The 17,645-nt window shown below is 49.1% G+C and overlaps 5 protein-coding genes across 5 annotated transcripts; 2 read left to right on the plus strand and 3 right to left on the minus strand.

The window, feature by feature from the left end:
* Window positions 1-234: 234 nt before the first annotated feature.
* Window positions 235-1,259, plus strand: FPSE_09444 (uncharacterized protein; the record flags this gene model as incomplete). The annotated part of the gene is made up of 5 exons (XM_009262561.1): window positions 235-248; window positions 310-394; window positions 455-480; window positions 556-1,057; window positions 1,116-1,259. 5 exons carry the CDS (start codon window positions 235-237, stop codon window positions 1,257-1,259), a joined length of 771 nt encoding a protein of 256 aa, XP_009260836.1.
* A 467-nt stretch (window positions 1,260-1,726) lies between these two features.
* Window positions 1,727-6,471, minus strand: NPS13 (the record flags this gene model as incomplete). The annotated part of the gene is made up of 12 exons (XM_009262562.1): window positions 1,727-1,758; window positions 1,818-2,317; window positions 2,369-2,493; window positions 2,548-2,587; window positions 2,638-2,710; window positions 3,217-4,912; window positions 4,965-5,058; window positions 5,109-5,393; window positions 5,442-5,545; window positions 5,597-5,679; window positions 5,726-5,860; window positions 5,916-6,471. The coding sequence occupies 12 exons, from the start codon at window positions 6,469-6,471 to the stop codon at window positions 1,727-1,729; spliced, it is 3,723 nt and encodes a 1,240-aa protein (XP_009260837.1).
* Window positions 6,472-10,584: 4,113 nt separating this feature from the next.
* On the minus strand, window positions 10,585-13,177 carry FPSE_09446 (uncharacterized protein; the record flags this gene model as incomplete). The annotated part of the gene is made up of 2 exons (XM_009262563.1): window positions 10,585-13,001; window positions 13,057-13,177. 2 exons carry the CDS (start codon window positions 13,175-13,177, stop codon window positions 10,585-10,587), a joined length of 2,538 nt encoding a protein of 845 aa, XP_009260838.1.
* Window positions 13,178-13,547: 370 nt separating this feature from the next.
* Window positions 13,548-14,789, minus strand: FPSE_09447 (uncharacterized protein; the record flags this gene model as incomplete). Its single annotated transcript, XM_009262564.1, has 1 exon — window positions 13,548-14,789. One exon carries the CDS (start codon window positions 14,787-14,789, stop codon window positions 13,548-13,550), a length of 1,242 nt encoding a protein of 413 aa, XP_009260839.1.
* A 992-nt stretch (window positions 14,790-15,781) lies between these two features.
* On the plus strand, window positions 15,782-17,389 carry FPSE_09448 (uncharacterized protein; the record flags this gene model as incomplete). The annotated part of the gene is made up of 1 exon (XM_009262565.1): window positions 15,782-17,389. The coding sequence occupies one exon, from the start codon at window positions 15,782-15,784 to the stop codon at window positions 17,387-17,389; it is 1,608 nt and encodes a 535-aa protein (XP_009260840.1).
* Window positions 17,390-17,645: the final 256 nt, after the last annotated feature.

The following is a 17,645-nucleotide window of genomic DNA, read 5'->3' on the forward strand; positions in this document are numbered from 1 at the left end:
CCTTCCCTCTTGTAGCCTAACTACCTGACCCTCTCATGGCCCCGCTACTTCCTCAATGTATCACACATCTCACATTGCAAAAAAGGAAGTCACGTGGTTTCCTGCCCTTCGCTCCTGCCTTCCCACATTTTTTTTATCAATTGCTCCTGCTCCCACAGAGATTGAAAACATTTCGCCTCCACCACTCTCTCACCAGTACCATCTCTCCAACGGTTCACACACAAGCCAGCAAACATGGCGGTTGGAAAGTGAGCATCACCTACCTACGACGAGCATCGATGAATATAATGGGCTTACGCGATATTTCAGGAACAAGAGACTCTCCAAGGGCAAGAAGGGCCTCAAGAAGAAGACGGTCGACCCCTTCTCCCGAAAGGACTGGTACTCAATCAAGGTTAGTCATATCGAATTTCGATGCGCAGCGATTCACCATGGCTAACCCGACATCTTCCAGGCCCCTAACCCTTTCAACGTTCGAGAGTGAGTTGCGACTACGAATCCGATTAACAATTTTGGTCAACTTGGTGGGACATGGCGATTAACAAATTTTTGCAGTGTCGGCAAGACCCTCGTGAACCGAACCACCGGTCTCAAGAACGCCAACGACGCTCTCAAGGGCCGTATCCTCGAGGTCTCTCTGGCCGATCTCCAGAAGGATGAGGACCACTCCTTCCGCAAGGTCCGCCTCCGTGTCGACGAGGTCCAGGGCAAGAACTGCTTGACTGCTTTCCACGGTCTCGACTTCACCTCCGACAAGCTCCGATCTCTTGTCCGCAAGTGGCAAACTCTGATTGAGGCCAACGTCACTGTCAAGACTACCGACGACTACCTCATCCGCCTCTTCGCCATCGGTTTCACCAAGCGACGAGGAAACCAGGTCAAGAAGACCACATACGCCGCCTCTTCTCAGATCCGAGCCATCCGACGCAAGATGACCGACATCATCCAGCGTGAGGCTTCAAGCTGTACTCTCACCCAGCTTACCTCCAAGCTCATTCCCGAGGTCATTGGCCGCGAGATTGAGAAGTCCACCCAGGGCATCTACCCTCTCCAGAACGTGAGTGGATACCTTATGACCTACTATCCAATTGCCAATACTAATATATAAATCACAGGTCCACATCCGAAAGGTCAAGCTTCTCAAGGCTCCCAAGTTCGATCTTGGTGCCTTGATGGCTCTGCACGGCGAGTCAGGTACCGACGACCAGGGCCAGAAGGTTGAGCGTGAGTTCAAGGAGCGTGTCCTTGAGGAGGTTTAAAAGGATTATTTTGGCAGGTTGGCGCGGGGTAGGCAATAGGGGCCTCGCGGCGAATAAACTCATCCCTACCAATTTTTTTCGGTCGTCCAAATGGCGTAGCATCACAAAAGGGAGCTCGGGGATTTGTTCATGTTCCTTTGAATGGTAAAAACAAACGTTCAGTCAACACGCCGAATGATTTATGACATGTGACTCGTTACGACTTGGGATTTTGTGATTCGGTGCTGGTCGTGAAGGATGTGAGATGAGAGCCTTAGAAGAAATCCACCTTGATACCCCCGTTACACAATCTTGATACCATTCCCACCGTGTTGTTGAAGCTGTATTCACAAATGGTAATTTATTATATACATCTATATACTACAGACATATCACAGGTAGGGCCAATCTGTAGAGGCGACTGAAAATATTGTCCAGAACTCGCCCCAATTAGTGGGACATGACCCATGATATTCAGTTCAGTTGTGTCACTCGGGCTTCTGAAGAAACTCAACCACCGCTGTGGAATATCAGTTAGTATGTGGTTCAAGCCCTCAGTACATCTCACAGGTAACTCACCTTGTCTGAACGCTTCAGGCTGTTCCGAGATGAGCCAGTGACCAGCATCGACGTCGACGAGTCGGAACTTGGGAAAAAATTGTCCAATCAGAGGCAGTACGTCATCAGGTACATATTTGCTCTGTGTGCCTCGAACGAACAGGGCTGGTTTCTCAAAACGGATCTCGCTGGGGTTCTTGTATGGGAAATCTCCAAGGTTGTCCAACGCCTTGCCTAGGGTGTGAAGAGGGATGCGGAACTTGCGCACCTTCTCACCTTCGGGCAAGTACATGTTGCCGAGGAGGAACTGTCGGATGGGCAGAGACTCCTCAACCTCGCTGAGGATCTTGTCGGCTTCGGATTGGCGTGTGACACCTGCTTCCTGAATCTTCTTCATGGCGCGGACGTACTTGGGGAAATCTCTGCTGAGTGAGACATCCACGGGGGCATTGTCAACGGCGACAATATCAGACACCAGGTCTGGAGAGCGAAGGGCCAGGGCCATTGAAGTTTTGGCTCCCCTGAACCACGTTAGTTCCTTTGTCAAGCACTATCAAGTAATGGTGTCTTACATTGAATGGCCGATCAGAGTTGTGTCCTTGAGACCGTGGCCCTCAATGAACTCGGCTACATCCTGGGCCATGGCGCTGTAGTCATGGCGTGTATCATGAGGCGATTCACCGTGGTTTCTGAGATCCTATAAATTGAGTTCAATTTCGTTTACTCTTTCTGACTGTGAGTTGGCACATACCAGGGCGTATACATATCTTCCCAGATCTCGAGCCAGAGCTCTATTTTCCCGTTAGTTCGTCAGCATACGGAATTGGGCAGTCTATCTTACTTGCTGATAGCTCTGTTGTTCTTCTTGGATCCAAACAGACCGTGAAGGAATAGAATGGGCGAGTTCTTCTTGTCTGTCTTTGGTTGGGCAGGTTCATGTAAGTCATATACCAAAGGTCCAATGGCTTGAGAGTACAGCCTAGTGCTCGCAGGTACAGCTCGAAGACATTGGCGCCCAACAGAGGGGACAGTCGTCGTAACTACCCGCCGCAGAGAAAGCATATTTCTTATCACAGTAAATACTTGAAGACGTTGAGCAAAGCCAATTGTGTAGATCTCAAAATTGCCATTTCGGGTAAGGCCTCGCCGATTCGCATCGGTTTACTGCATACTTGCATATCTAATCTCTAAAGCACCATGATGTCACTCCAACTTTTGAGCTTCCAAAAGACAAACAATTCTGGTGAACAATATCAATCGCGTTGAGCAATCTGTTCGGGCAAGATGAAAAAGAAATGAAAAGAAACACAAGAAAAACACCCAAAGCGCCAGTAACAAATCTGTCAAGCCAAGCTGAAAAAGAACAAGATGGAAAAGTGTACAGAGAAACAACAGACGATGTACAACATGACAGCTTAACTATCCCAAATAGCACCAAAAGCCGGCATGCCACGGGTTTCGAGGCCGTACACGACCTTTTTGGTGATTTTTTCGTTTGCTATGATGATCACAGCTTCGGCGTCGAAGTTCTTGGCCACGTTATAGCCCATTCGCACAAGATCTGGTCGACCTTGGGCTTTTGTGTCCCAGATGATCGCATCTGGGATAGCATCTCGGACCTGACTGACAAGCTCTTTGCCGAATGTGTTTTCAGGTCTTGTCGTGGACCAGATCAGCTGAGTGGGACACGACTGCTTGACTATGTGTCCCAGTAGCGGTCCAATCCCAGAGCCTGTGGCGATAATCACGACGCGGTTAAAGAGAGTTGCGATACGCATCACCCCACAAGTCGGCACACCACGCACCCAAATCTTACTCGGTGGGTTTTTGATACACGAGCGTGTCCAATCGCCAGCATTAGAGACTACCAGCGAATAACCCTTAGCGTGGCCGTTGGCTTCTGGGTTGGGGATGGTTGCAAAAGAATGCCACTCGATCAATGGCCGCCGAGAAAGTCGCGTGAAGCTGCCGTTTACAGGAACGGTATAATCGAAATGCAGTCGTACTGCATGATCGGAAAGGACTTCGGCCTCGACGGGAACCTTGCGCAGGAAGAACCATGAAGAGGCGATACTCAAAGTTGCCACAATCAAAAGCCAGAAGTCTGGACTCTTGACAGCGGCGAGACTAAGATCTTGGCCTTGAGGTCGAGAATCATTGATAGCTAGAATCGTGCGGGCCCAAAACAGACCCAGCGATGTCCAGCCTGCAAAACGGTGGAAACGCTCAAAGAAGTTGTGGTACTGCTTACGGAACGAAGGCCATGCAGTGGCTACCATAGAACACAGGAGCCCGCATAAAATCCACGATACGACCTGTGTCGCCAAGGAAACTGTCGCATGACCTTTGCAAAAACCTGCATTGCAGATTGTCCCACGGACTGTTGAGATGACTAGCCATGCGGTGGCACAAACACCCGCACCGGAGTGTAGACCACCTAGGTGATAAATCTTGGCGCAGCGTACCCTGGCCCAGAGTGGGAAACTCTTTGGCATTGAGCAGAAGACAGTGTACAGGATGTTGATCACCGTATCTTGTCGTACGAGCACTGCAACTGCGAGGTTGATAGCGGTGATGATACCCAACCATTCGGAATCAAGATGCAGAGCGATCACGCAGATCAACGCTGCCAAGTTCAGTAATCCGATCAAACTGAACAGTGTACGGTAGACGATGAAGACCCTGCGTCGTAGGCCCCTAAGCGGTCGACCCATTGCCTTATCAGGAATGCCGCGTTCAAGATCCAACTTGTCCGTAAGAGTTGCCAAAGTAGACATGGAAGGTTGGAATTTGAGCTCAACACGAGCTTCTTGGACCTTCTCGTTCTCGCATGCTTGCGTGGTAGTACTCTGCTCAGCCAAGGCCAATGCCTTGAGTTTATTCTTGTCGACCTTGCCGTTCGGCGTTGAGGGGAGCTCGTCCAAGGGGTGGAGGTGTGTTGGTACGGCATAATAGGGTTGGTGTTGATGCATATGCTTAATCGTCGTGGTTACATCGCAGTTGCGCGGGGTGGTGAATCCATGAATTTCTCCATCGATCAGCAGCGCAGCCGCCTGAGACACGCCGGGCGCCGATACTAGAGATGCAGTCACGCCATCTAGCTCCACACGAAAACCCTTGACTGAGGTTAGGTTGGGGGTGAGAGAATACTTTGGACTCAAGACGTACCTTGACTTTGACTTGGTCGTCAACTCGGCCGAGAATCTCGATTGAGCCATCAGGTAGCCAGCGGCCGAGATCTCCAGTGTTGTATATTAACGACCTGATTTGTGTGTCAGCCTTTACTCGAGGATACCAGATGAGGCTACTCACCCATCTCTAGAGAATGGATCTGGCTTGTATCTCTCAGCTGTCTTGTCTTCGAGACCGATATAGCCTCGAGATACTCCGAGCCCGCCAGCCCACATCACTCCAACGGTACCCATGGGCGTCGGCTTGCCTTCGCCATCGAGCACATACACTCTGTTATTCGGAGTCGGTCGACCGATTGACAGTTCCTTTCCAACAGTGTGTTTATGCATGGTGTTGACGATAGTCGTTTCGGTTGGTCCGCAACAGTTCCAATATGTACCATGTTCTGCCCACAGGTCGGCAAGTCTGCAATAGTCAGAAACGAAGAGAGATCATGACTTGGAAAGATAATACCTTCTTGTTGTGGGCTCTCCGGCTGTGGCAACAGTCTTGATTCTGGGAAACTGTGTTGGATGGTATTTGGAAAGAATTGTGGGTGTGCAGATGAGCACATCGATCTATTCTGGAGTAAGTCCCTGTCGATATGTCAAATCATGGGACGCACAAACCTGTTGAAGGGTTGACTCCCAATTGGAACCTCGAAGGACTAGTGTGCCTCCGTTACAGAGACAAACAAATATCTCCCACGCCGCTGCTTCGGGTCAGAATTGGCAACGAATTGTATCAAAAAAACTCACCCATGTCAAAGCTGATGTTGAGGACCGAGCCAACGCAAGTGCCAACCTTCACACCCAGATGTCCGGGAGATAAGCACACTAGGTTGGTTACATTCTTATGTGTGATATCGACTCCCTTGGGCTTGCCTGTTGTTCCTACAATACTGTCAGGCGAGTCTACCAGATATCTGCAGCGGAAGAGTTGACGTACCGGATGTGTATATCACGTAGCAGCCGGTCTCTGGTGATGCAAGATCGATGTGAGAGCTCTCTTCAAGGGAGGGGGTTGCTACTTGATCAATAGTAACCACAGTATGGCCGAGGTTGGATGCAACGCGGTGCTTTGTTGAAGTCAAACAAAGAACTACGCCTCCTTTTGACTCCTCCAGCACACGACGGATAGTTTCGTCAGGAACAACACCACCGTCGATGGGAACGTATTGGGCACCACATGAAAGGATCGCCAATATGCCGATGACCATGTCAATTCCCCTTTTAGCAACAAGGGGGATCCTTGAATCAGGGCAGACACCCTGAGCAATGAGATGCGAAGCCAAGTTTTGTGCTCTGTTTGAGAGTTCTCGGTATGTCAGCTCCTTCGGGGATTCTGTGAGATCGCGGAGGGCTGTGGAGTCTGGATACTTCTTTGCATGGTGATAGAATGCAGAAGTTACTGTTGAGAATGGCGTATCGATACAATCACCCTGACCAAGTTCGAGGATAGAGTCGTGCAGGATATAATCCTGCGTTAGATTCGTCATATTCATTATGAAGAGAACCCCCAAAGACCGAGGAAAAGGTAAGAAAAAAGACAATGCGGATTGTTTAAGGTTGACCGTTGAGTTGATCCTGAGATAGCAGGAACAGCTTATATAGTCTTACATGGCGCGACGGCAGTGGCAATCTGCCCTGAGAAGGATGTTTCATTCTGTCTATTGCAATATCGATACTCATTACAGTTGGTCTCTTGTCACTCGAGCCTTTGTTTTCCTTTGGGGCTGTCTCGACGGATTGAATACGTTGGGAGCTGTGGGCACTGCCCTGATTTCCCTGGCAACTCCGGCTCGAGCTCACTGCGGAGACTAACTTGTCATAATTGCTTCTTCATTCCTTACACACCCGCCCGGGGGTTCTGGCTATACGGAGCCGGCCCCGGCATACGGAGAATGTGGACGGAGCATCGCAGCCTCGTCAGTCACAGAGGAATGTGACGGCGATGAGACATGATTTCAACCAGGGGGACTCGGACCAAGGGACCGCTACTGACTATCGACGGATAGATCATCTTTTCTCGAGGAAGGGCTTCTGGGGTATTTCTTCGATGCTACCTTGCAAATCCAATAGGATGGATTTTCTCTAGGGCTTTACTACACCCTGGAAACCGGAACCCGTCAATCTAAAGTGGCTGTGGACCCTTGTTCGAAGTCATCGATTATGACGGGCCTTGTCTTGGAGATCAGTCCTCGCCCTGTAATCCAGGGTGTGTGAAGATAATGTCGAGTACCCACAGCATGTGGCTTCTCGATTGAGCCAAGGGTGTCTCTGATGATTCTACTACCAACTTACCTCAACTCGATATACTGAATGGCGCGTCCTTTTGGATTCGTGAAGAACTTCGTCAGACCACACTGACTCGTCTATCATTGCCTGTGTTGGCCTTCTACTCTGAGGCTAAAGCTTGCACTTGGCCGCCCTTGCTATAAGTAATTCTTCCATGGCGGAAACGGCTTCATCTCTTCCGGCTGCTCAAGTATTGGCAAGGTGTTGCAGGGATCGCCCTGACTACCCGGGGAGTAGAAGCTCCTTCTAAAGAAAATTCACTGGATTACTCGAAACTGTTCCTCGAGCTTCGGCTGACTGACTCAATGACCTAAAAGCATTGTTATACAATACGATCCGGCCGTTACTTTAAGGATCAGTTGAGTTTAAAACCACGTGTTCTCGGCGCCTTCTAACGATTCTCGATATTGAACTAATGCGGATATCAAAGAGATTGGAATTATGAACACAGAGGCAACAAGATAACGCCTTCGTCTGCAGTATACATGGCACGGCATGGCAGTGATTCAGAAGCTCATGTCGGCTCCAGTATATGGTCCCGGGGTATACTCTCTTTGCAACTTGTAACAGGGATCATGCTCAACAACTGTGATAGCATGGGGCCGGATTTGAGATGATCGTGAACCCCCACTCAAGGATCAGTTACGTCTACCAGAAGAAATCTGAAATTCAGAAGTGCGACCTTCTCCGTGCATCGCCACGTGCTGGATTTACTCTAGAGGTGAATCTTGGGTCTCAACCCCGGAGCGGGAGCATTCAACGGCTTACGTTTGCCTCGAAAGTTTCGATTAAGCTCATGTGAACGGTAAATAATGCATATTGCACCGCGTGTCTGCAAGACAGACTCCCTCTGCTGGCCACAAAATTCATGCTGCGCATACCAATCTCGGATAAAGAAGCTTCGTGTTGTGGGCTGGCCTGCGACATGTTCGAGGATGGGTAGGTATTGGAAGAGACTATCGATACTGCTGCGCCGCTCGCGGCTCGGGAGGACTATTGCTCTTCAAGGAAGCCATTTTCCGAGGGTCTTTTGTTATGTTGGTTTTGTCTCCCTTCTCTTCACTTTGCTTTGCTTTGTTGATGGCTAATTGCATGCAGCTGGTGATCTGAGCTATGACGATGAATCTGGAAGGGTTAGTTTCTTGACGTCTTGGAAAAAGCAACGAGTGTTGAAGCATTTCTCTATCGGAGACATACTACGTTCAAGACTAGCAAAATGAATCACTCCGAGAGTTGACAAGTGCTCTTTGCTTTGCTCTTGGCCAGTGTTATCGCCATGTCGATTACTCAACGTGACGCATACCAACACACGGCTATCAACTTTCCGTTCCGCGTCGTTCTCAACGGGTCCATACGAATCAAAGTCTAACCAGTACATCCCTTCTGTTCTCGTTTACTAAACCATCCTATCGGATGAGTGCCTAGTCCTCAATGCCTAATCCTGTGAGACAAAGATTATGTTGGTGTTTTGCGGACCGTCTTCCGCAGAGCCATGATGGTGTACGGCAAAGCAGTCGCCAAGCGAGTAGGTAGAGCGGCAATAATGTGAAAGTGACTAAAGGCTGCACAGAACAAAAATTGGTTTCGAAATCCGTCACTTTTCGGCCTTTCTTCTCTTTGTCACGCGCCGCGGCTTTGTTGGACTGTCCTGGCGTTCAGGAATGGGTAGATCTTGTCTCAGACTTGATACTATCTTTCTAGAAACAGAAGTGATGAATGGAACGCTGTCATATCGGAAGAGGTGGACTACGTTACGCGTGCATTCAAAGAAATGGGCACAGACGACGGGATATTTCCATCTCCAGAGACATACTAGACTGGGCATATCAAGCCTGTCCAGGAACTCTTGAGTTGCCGTGGGCTAATCATTAGCAGATGGTCTGATTTGCTAGCAATATGATATGATTGTCATGACAATGGTCAATATTTCTGGAATGGCTAGGCATCAAGATGCAGACTTGCCTTTACTTGTCGAAGGGCATGACATGCCAAGTTATCGTAAGCCTTGAGGTCTTTCATCGTGGATCTGATACTAACCTTCAGCTCTGCATGGGTTAGAAGCATACATTGGTAGACACGCAAGCTACGCCAAGTAAAGGCCATTTCCGCACCCAAAGGTTTGGGTGACTTCTTCTCTCAACCCTCTTTTGGGCAATCGTAGTTGGACGACTTATCCGTGCCTGCATCGCAACCCGCGTTTGTCTTGCCTTGAAGATCCATCATATCCGTTATGGGGTACATGACGAATTACACGCATGAGTATGAAGATTCTTTCCGCAGGCAGAGCAGGAATAAGAAATATCAAGCTAGGGAGCTCCAAGTCTCAGTCAGGTCCCCACATCCCATTTATGCGGTCTCAGTTGACGACCTGAACGCCGGGACCATTTGTTCATTCCTTTGGTCATGATTCTCCCTTTCGTCACTTATCAATATGATAGTCGCCCATGTCTCGCCTGTCATGTCAGTACCGCGGTTACGGGTTCGTGATTTACGTCGGCACTGCACATACCAGGGTTACACAACAACAAGGGCGAGGGATCTACATATGAAGCAAGGTACAAGTCGTCGGGCCTTCTGCCGAGGGATGTGACATACCCTGTCAGGTCGACAAGCTATCGAAGCCATGCCAGGCTAGAGGTGTCAGTTGTACCGTACCGATACTGATTCACTGAGTGCAGGATCTGAGACTTTCCGAGCGAGATTTACAGCAAGGATGCACACTGTCTATTCAGTGATGTGATCGATGTACGTCTACGAGAAGGGTGTAAAAAAAGCAAATAGTGGCTTGAGATGATGGTTTTAGCCGATCAGTCAAAGCAAAGAAAGAAACTCGAGACACTTCTCAGCTCAACCAAGAATGTGAAACAATCTCACATCTTCTACAGTTGGTAGCTTTGCATGCACTCGTGAATTGGTACCTGAATGTCTTTCTGCAAGTATGGAACTGGTTATTAGTTTTCTCACGAGCATACCAGTTACCCTGCATCAAAATATTGGGAGTTTTCGAGGTGATGAAGAGGATGATGGCATCGGTTGGAGAGCATATAAATTCATTAATTCCTGGGTTGTACCAGCGGTAGTCGTGGCTCATTCCCAATAGTCAGCAGAATTGGTCCTGTCTAGAATGTCAAATTCTTCCTCTTCCTCCAGATTGTGACGGTTAACTCCCTTCTGGAAAGTAGATTCTTCATTAATGCGATGCCGTTCCTCGGGAAAGCAATATTTTCTTTTCCAATTAAATTCGTATATTTTGTCAGTGAGGATCTCTCGATTATAGAATATATAGGGTATAGAGGCAATTTGCTTATTACAGAATTAAATCACAATCTCAGTTTCCTCATGGCTGCCGCCAGGGTGTCTGCCGATTTCCTCGCCATATCGGACTTCTTACCTAGGATCCACAATCCCTTTATACAATCTTGCGCTCGATGCATGCTCTCTTGAAAGTCACTGCTGGGGTTTGTTGATGCTGTCGGGCCGTACTCCAAATGGTCCTTGGCTTCTTGTAAGAAGACCATAGTTGCCTTGACAAATGCTCTGATGAGAAGTATAGTCCATGGCTCTGTAAGGATTGTTGCCTCGTTTACTGCATGATGGAAATGCGACATTTGGGGTGTTGCTAAACTGGTTAGATTTTGGCTGGGCGTTGACACCCTGGCCAATTCAGACAGCTCTTTGGCGCTTGATTCACGCATTCTTGTGACCATCTTGCTGGATAGACGGGCATGAGACACATCTGCCTCACCTATCTCGTTTTCGTCTACATATTCGATGAGGTCTGCAAGCATGAGGGCGCCAAGGTTCCAATGTGCTGAGATGCAGACGAACCAGCTTTGGAGACGGCCTGGGACTGATTCGTAGTCGCGGAGAAGCTCTTTGAAGAATGCGCCGTGTGTCATGTTCCAGTACCGATACAATGAGGTGGTGTTTGTGATGGTTTCTTCAACCTTCTTCCCACGACCACCTCTCCGCAGAATATTTTGAAGGTACGAGATGTGCCGGAAAAGAAGGACCTTGACAGGCGCCGACTTCGTGACGGCTTCAGCAGCTGATTCATAAGAGCAAGGCCAATGTACAGCATGGTACATGTGCGGTTGCTCCAGGCTGTCCTGGATGAATAGTGGCACATTCCATCGTCCATTTGTTGTCGCGTCGAGATCATCATCTGCATCGTCATGTTGACTGTCTGCATCGGCGACAACAACTGGGCGCTCGCTCATCGATGAAGAAACTGTATCCAGCATAACAGCAAGCCAGTACAGCAACCCAACAGTGCCACGGTCCTCTGGATTCATCATGGATAAAGCGTCACTGTTTTTGGGGCTTGTAAGAGGCCCAGTGACACCACGCCGTCCTGAATCAAACCGGAACTTGAGAGCGTGCATCTTGCGTGCGGCTCTTTCCATAAAGACTGGCAAGCCGTCTCGAGAGATGATATCGCCAAGTTCTGCATTTAATGACTTCATGTCAACCTCGGACCGTGGAGTTGACAGCGGATTATGGTTTCTAGTCGTGCGGTCAGATTCGTCATCATGAGTCCACGGCTTTTGTGTTAAGCCAAATATTAATTCCGCCGTAGCCACTCGATACGACTCAATATCTGCGACGTCTTGCAGAGCTCTTTTGGCCTGCTCCCAGATATTACGCTGAATGTTGCGGTCAAACTCCTCGGTGATGTCGTCAAGTATATCCTCTGGTGTCTCATCATCGACCGGAAAACTTTGCCGTTGACGACGACTGCCTTGGGCCCACTGCGTAGCAAAGGCCATAATTGCGAGCTGAAGCGCTTTGGCAGAAGCCTGGTTTTCGGAATTAGTTAGTCGAGTAAGTTTGGATGTTGAAATGGCATGGTCAAGATTGATAGTGCGACGGTAGATGCGATTTGACCACGAAGACCCCCATTCAGTAGGAGCATAATTGCCTCCTGTAATATAACCAGGCGCTCTGTAAGGGCATGTTACTTCGGTCAGCCAACAAGATAGATTGTGCTCGAGTACATCATGATATATTTGTAGGAGATTTGTGGAAATGAATTGGTTGTTAGAATTTGTCATCATTGTTTGGTCGACTGAGAATGGCGATAATGAATGTGTTCGTCGACCAGCCCATGTTGATGATGTGCGACGTCGCTTTATTCTTGTCGCATCATCTCTACTCCAAGCATCGTCGGCAGGAGATTGCGAATTTGTTAGTCCTAACTGTGAACCAGCCAAGGCGTTGTTATACTGATTGGGCATTCGCGATCCTTGCATGGTGTACGTAGATAATGGCAAGTGATTCGCTGAGCGACCTTGATGGTGGGTAGGATGCGCATAGCCTGTGCTGTAGTTTGCTTGAACCACAGTCGATGTTGATGTAGAAGGACCGGCCATTACGGAAGGATGTGCCACTGTATGAAGACCAGAGAACCCAGGCCTTGAGCCCGGCGCATTTGATTGTTGGAAGACATAGGGTGCTGCAGTGTTCGCTTGCCTTGGCATTGACAATACGCTCTTGTCATCAAAAGATTGCGCTGATCCTAGCCTCTCCCGCTTCACTCGGGCATCTGCACTCTCGCCAAAGGAACCTGACGCTTGTCGGGGAGGCGGGGGCGGAGGAGGAGCGGCAGCGACGGCACTCAAGATAGATGCAGCTTGTATTTGCGACCAAGCCCAGTTCATAGTGCATGTCTTGTTTGTCTTTGCGCAATAGGAGCAAGACTTGTGGTCACTTTCAGAAGCTGAAGCCGGAGATGAGACTGCTATTAGTTATCGCGTACCAAGACGTTGAAGCTTGTTCATTCATTGACTTACCAGAGTCGTCGCCGTTTACTCTGTTATTACCTGCTGAAGAGGCAGGGCCGAGAAGGGGTGGTGCATCGCATCCTCGCTTCGACCTTCGGCATTGGTCGCAAGCATAATGACTGCGCTTCATAATGCCATATGATTGATGCTTTAGCGATTGACCGTCAATGAGACTTGTTAGACTTGTTGCGAAACAGGAGTAAGTGTGAAGGTACTAAGAGAGAGAGAGAGTGGGTTACTAAAAACCGCAACCTGGTACGATGGGTACTATAAATGGATGGAACGTTGGAAGGAAGGACAGACCCCACTACACAGCATCCGCTTCCCCGGGGCTACCTAAGAGGGGCTAGTTTAGGCCTGCAGGACCCTGTTGAGATGCTATCTAGAGCCTCTCTGCTCTGCAATGCTAGGTCGACTTGATATGTACTCGGTGGTTTAGAATCTAAATTAATTGGAAAGTGAATAAAATACAGAGAAAGGTAGGTTTGAATCCTTCACCTTTAAGCAAGCTTTGTCTGCCTCTCTCCCCTTCGCATTGCCATACCACCACTCTTATGTCCTGATATTAGTCTTTCCCTTGATCGCTGCAGGATAGGAAACGCTCGAGACACGGCCAGATCATCATAGGCCATTACACTGTCTTCCACTGATTGTCCAGTGCATAACTGTTCTGCCAAATCCCACCCATCGCAAAGCGCCAGGTTGGCTCCAAACCCAGCAAACGGGCTCACAGCGTGATTGCTGTCGCCTATAAACACGACAGGTATGGTGTCTATCTCCTCGTGGTGAAATGGCTTCTTGTCATGGGCGTTGATTGCAAAGACGGTCTTTGGATCTGTGTGGTGGACAATAGTTCTGAACGGCTCTTGAAGCTCTTTGCCAAGTTGGAGGCCCGTCTCGATGACTTGTTGCACCATCTCCTCGTCGTTGAGGTCTAGTCTTGGGACTTGATCTGCCTCAAGATGACCGGCACCCCATACCACACTATTCTTGTCGACTGGCGAGAAGAAGCACGATACGCCAGTTCCGGAGAGCATGAACCCCCAATCTTTGTTGATGGGAGTGGGAGGAGGACCCTCGAATCGAGAGATGCCTCCGCGTAGAATGGCACCAGCAAACTCAAGATCATCCTCGGGTCGTAAATTCGTCCGTAATTTACTGTTTGCTCCATCCGCTGCGATGAGCACATCACAGATTTCCTCTGAGACCACTTCGTTTTCGTTGTATCCTTTTGCGACTTGAACGCACACTCTACCGTCTTCGAGTCGACGGGCTGAGAGGCAGCGGGAGTTCCACTGCACCGCATCGCTTGGACGAAGGTTGTTGTGAAGGACATGACGAAGATCCTTTCTTGCTATACGGACACTGGATGAGGATAACCCATCGATGGGTTGGTGCCGAAAGCTTGCGTACTCGTTCCAAGCTGGTCCCCATATCTTGAAAGCGCCATCGTCGTTCAGACCAGCAACAGCATTGTCGAGTATTTCGTCAAGGAGACCTAGTTTTCTCAGGGCTAGAAGACCACCCGAAGTATCGTAGCCAGCTAATGATACCGTGTAGCCTTCACGTTGAGCGGTCACATCAGGAGAATCGCGATCGTAGAGGATGATGGTTGGCTCTTTCAGTTTGGGGTTCCAGAGTTTGCGCAGGGCAATAACAAAGGCTGATCCTGCGATACCTGCGCCGGCGACAATAATGGTCTTGCCTTCTAGAAAGTGTTGTTGACGAGGTTCTGAATCCATGGTTTTGATGTGTGCATTAAGTGGTTACAGGAAATGAATTTCGCAACGATCGGCAGACTGACTTAAATACTCGCGACCAACGTCTACCCTCACATGATTTTGACAAGAGAAGCAATTCGTCTATACAGTAGAAGAAGAAAAAGGTCTCCTTTCGTGATGGATATTGCTAGATAAAAGTCGTGTAAGTCGTCTCCGGCAGTGATGCATACACTGATTTCCTTTTTAGTGTATACGGATTGCCTAATCGAGGTTTACAGGGGTAGTTTAGAATCTTCAGATGTTACTTATACGTTACCTCGACATTGTTTAGGTGAAAAAGCTAAAGTTAACCGAGGATCTGAAACCTGCCCGGCATTTTGCAGCTCCCCATCCATGTCTATTCATGATATACTTACTCTTCTAGGTACTGTGACAAGGTATAGTGAGCAGTACCCTCATGTCTTTCGGGTTAAACGGTCTTCACCGTGGTTCAGCCCCGTGCCTGTATTGGGTTACGGGTAGCCACAGGCCGATCTAACTGAAAGCTTGGACTTGCCGGTTACTGATATCGACCGAATAGGCATTTCGTATACTCCGAGGTATTAATCAATTTGCACATCACGTTTGGGTTGATGGCTGTAAATGATAACTAATTATGGCTGCCTGATTGGTTTGAGTCAGAAGTTGGAAAGTTACCTTAGTAGTTGGACCTTTAGAAATCATAACATGTGGTTTCTGATATAATTAAACCCCATCCATGTGTAACTAGAACTTATTACCACTTTCAATATAGAAACATTAACTTCGTAGATTATTTAGAGTAACAAGAACGCCATCAGTGGCCTTACACGGTCTCTTGTCTAATAGGTTGACGCACTTGATGCAAATTCGCACCATCACCCCGCATTGACACCCTCTCCCCTCCATCAAACCTCCAAACCCCCACCAAAATATTCATTATTCTCCCAACTTTCTAAAAAGAAAATCTTCATCTCCCTGTTGTCGCCATCGCTATGGCATCCGAACTCTCGTCTGCTCCCGTGCTATCGACGCCGGACGATCACATTCTCGAGGTCCCTGCCGCAGACTCAATCCCCACCTCGACCCTCTCCGACGATGCCCTCCGCACAACATACGAGATCGTTCGCACCGCCGATGAGATCCGCGCCGGAGGATGGAAGCGAATCGGTTTACAGTTCCCAGACTTTATGCTTGTCGATGCGCCTCGCGTAGTAGAAGCACTGTCAAAGGAGATCAGCACCCATGATCAAGAGGACGCCAAACCGGAGAGGAGGATCTACGTCCTCGCCGATAGCAGCTACAGCGCATGCTGTGTCGACGAAATTGCTGCCGAGCACGTCTCGGCAGATGTTGTAGTCCACTACGGTCGAACCTGTCTTAGCCCTACAAGTCATCTTCCTGCGATATACGTCTACACCACCCACGATCTGGATTACGAGGTGACGATCAACGAAATCAAGAAAGAGTTTAGCGACACGACTGTCAAGTTGGTCATCATGGCCGATCTGACATACCAGAACCACGTCGACAAGGTAGTATCTCTACTGAAGGAACAAGGTTACAACGACGCTGTCTCTACCGAAGTGACTCGCGACCCTGCCGCTTTGATACCCAACCGCAAGATCCTTTCGGACGAGACTCATGATGACGAACACTGGAAGGCTTACTCGATCATTCACATTTCCGACCCGCCCTCGGCACTTCTACTCGCTCTTTACACTCGCTTTGCTTCGTTACACGTCCTTTCTACGCCCTCTCCGGCTCTTGAAAACCCCACAATGCGCACAGCTGGTCTTCTTCGTCGACGGTTCGCTAAAGTGCTGGCCCTCGCTTCCGCAGGTGTCATTGGTATTCTGGTCAACACACTATCGGTTGCCAATTATTTGAGTTCCATCAACACTCTCCGTGAGAGGATTGCGCGGGCAGACAAGAAGAGTTACACTATTGTCGTGGGCAAACTAAACCCAGCTAAGCTGGCAAACTTTGCCGAAATTGAGGGCTGGGTCGTCGTGGGGTGCTGGGAGAGTGGCCTAATCGAAGACGACGCTGGATACTGGAGACCGGTCATTACACCCTTCGAGCTCGAGGTTGCGCTGATGAGCGAGGAGGAACGTGTCTGGGGTGGAGAGTGGTGGGGAGGTATCGAGAAACTTGGACTTAACGACAAGCCAGAGGATGCGACCAAGGAACCCGAGGATGCCGTTGCAGAGGAAGAGGTGGAATTCGACGACGTCGTTGGTGGCGTCGAAGGAGAAGAGTCTGCGCCCCCTGAGTTTGACATGCGCACTGGAAGGTTGATCTCGTCAAGTCGCCCAATGCGACTGCCTGTCCGCAAGAATCCTTCTACAACAGCCGAGGCCGAGGCGAACAGCGATGGTCAACCCAGTTCGACACAGCAGAACGACTCTCTTATCAAGCGCAGTGTTGGCGAATTGGCAAGCATCAACGGCGTGGCCAGTCCAGGAGCCGAGTTCCTTCGCTCCGGTCGAACATGGCAAGGCTTGGGTACCGATTTTGATAACGAGGCCAGCACACTGGTTGAAGAGGGCAGAAGCGGCGTTGCGAGAGGATATGAAGTCGGCGAATCAGGCCGACATTGAGTACAGATCGAAAGTGATACCATTTATAGCATCATAAGGCGTTGGGATATAGACAAAAATGGGCGAATATTGAATGGGGTTGCATTTCTTGATAACAATCATGATTCTTTTTATTTTTTTCATCGACTCGTGTAAAAGTGTAGTCATAGTAGTATATACAATAGAATCATCAACCGGAGCGGCCTCCAGGGCATGAGCTGCGGCACCATCATTATCTAGCTCAAATGATCCTTCACTTTCATCTTCTTTCATCCTC

Source organism: Fusarium pseudograminearum, chromosome 4 (genome assembly GCF_000303195.2).
Source record: "Fusarium pseudograminearum CS3096 chromosome 4, whole genome shotgun sequence".
In the NCBI taxonomy this organism is placed as follows: Eukaryota; Fungi; Ascomycota; class Sordariomycetes; order Hypocreales; family Nectriaceae; genus Fusarium; species Fusarium pseudograminearum.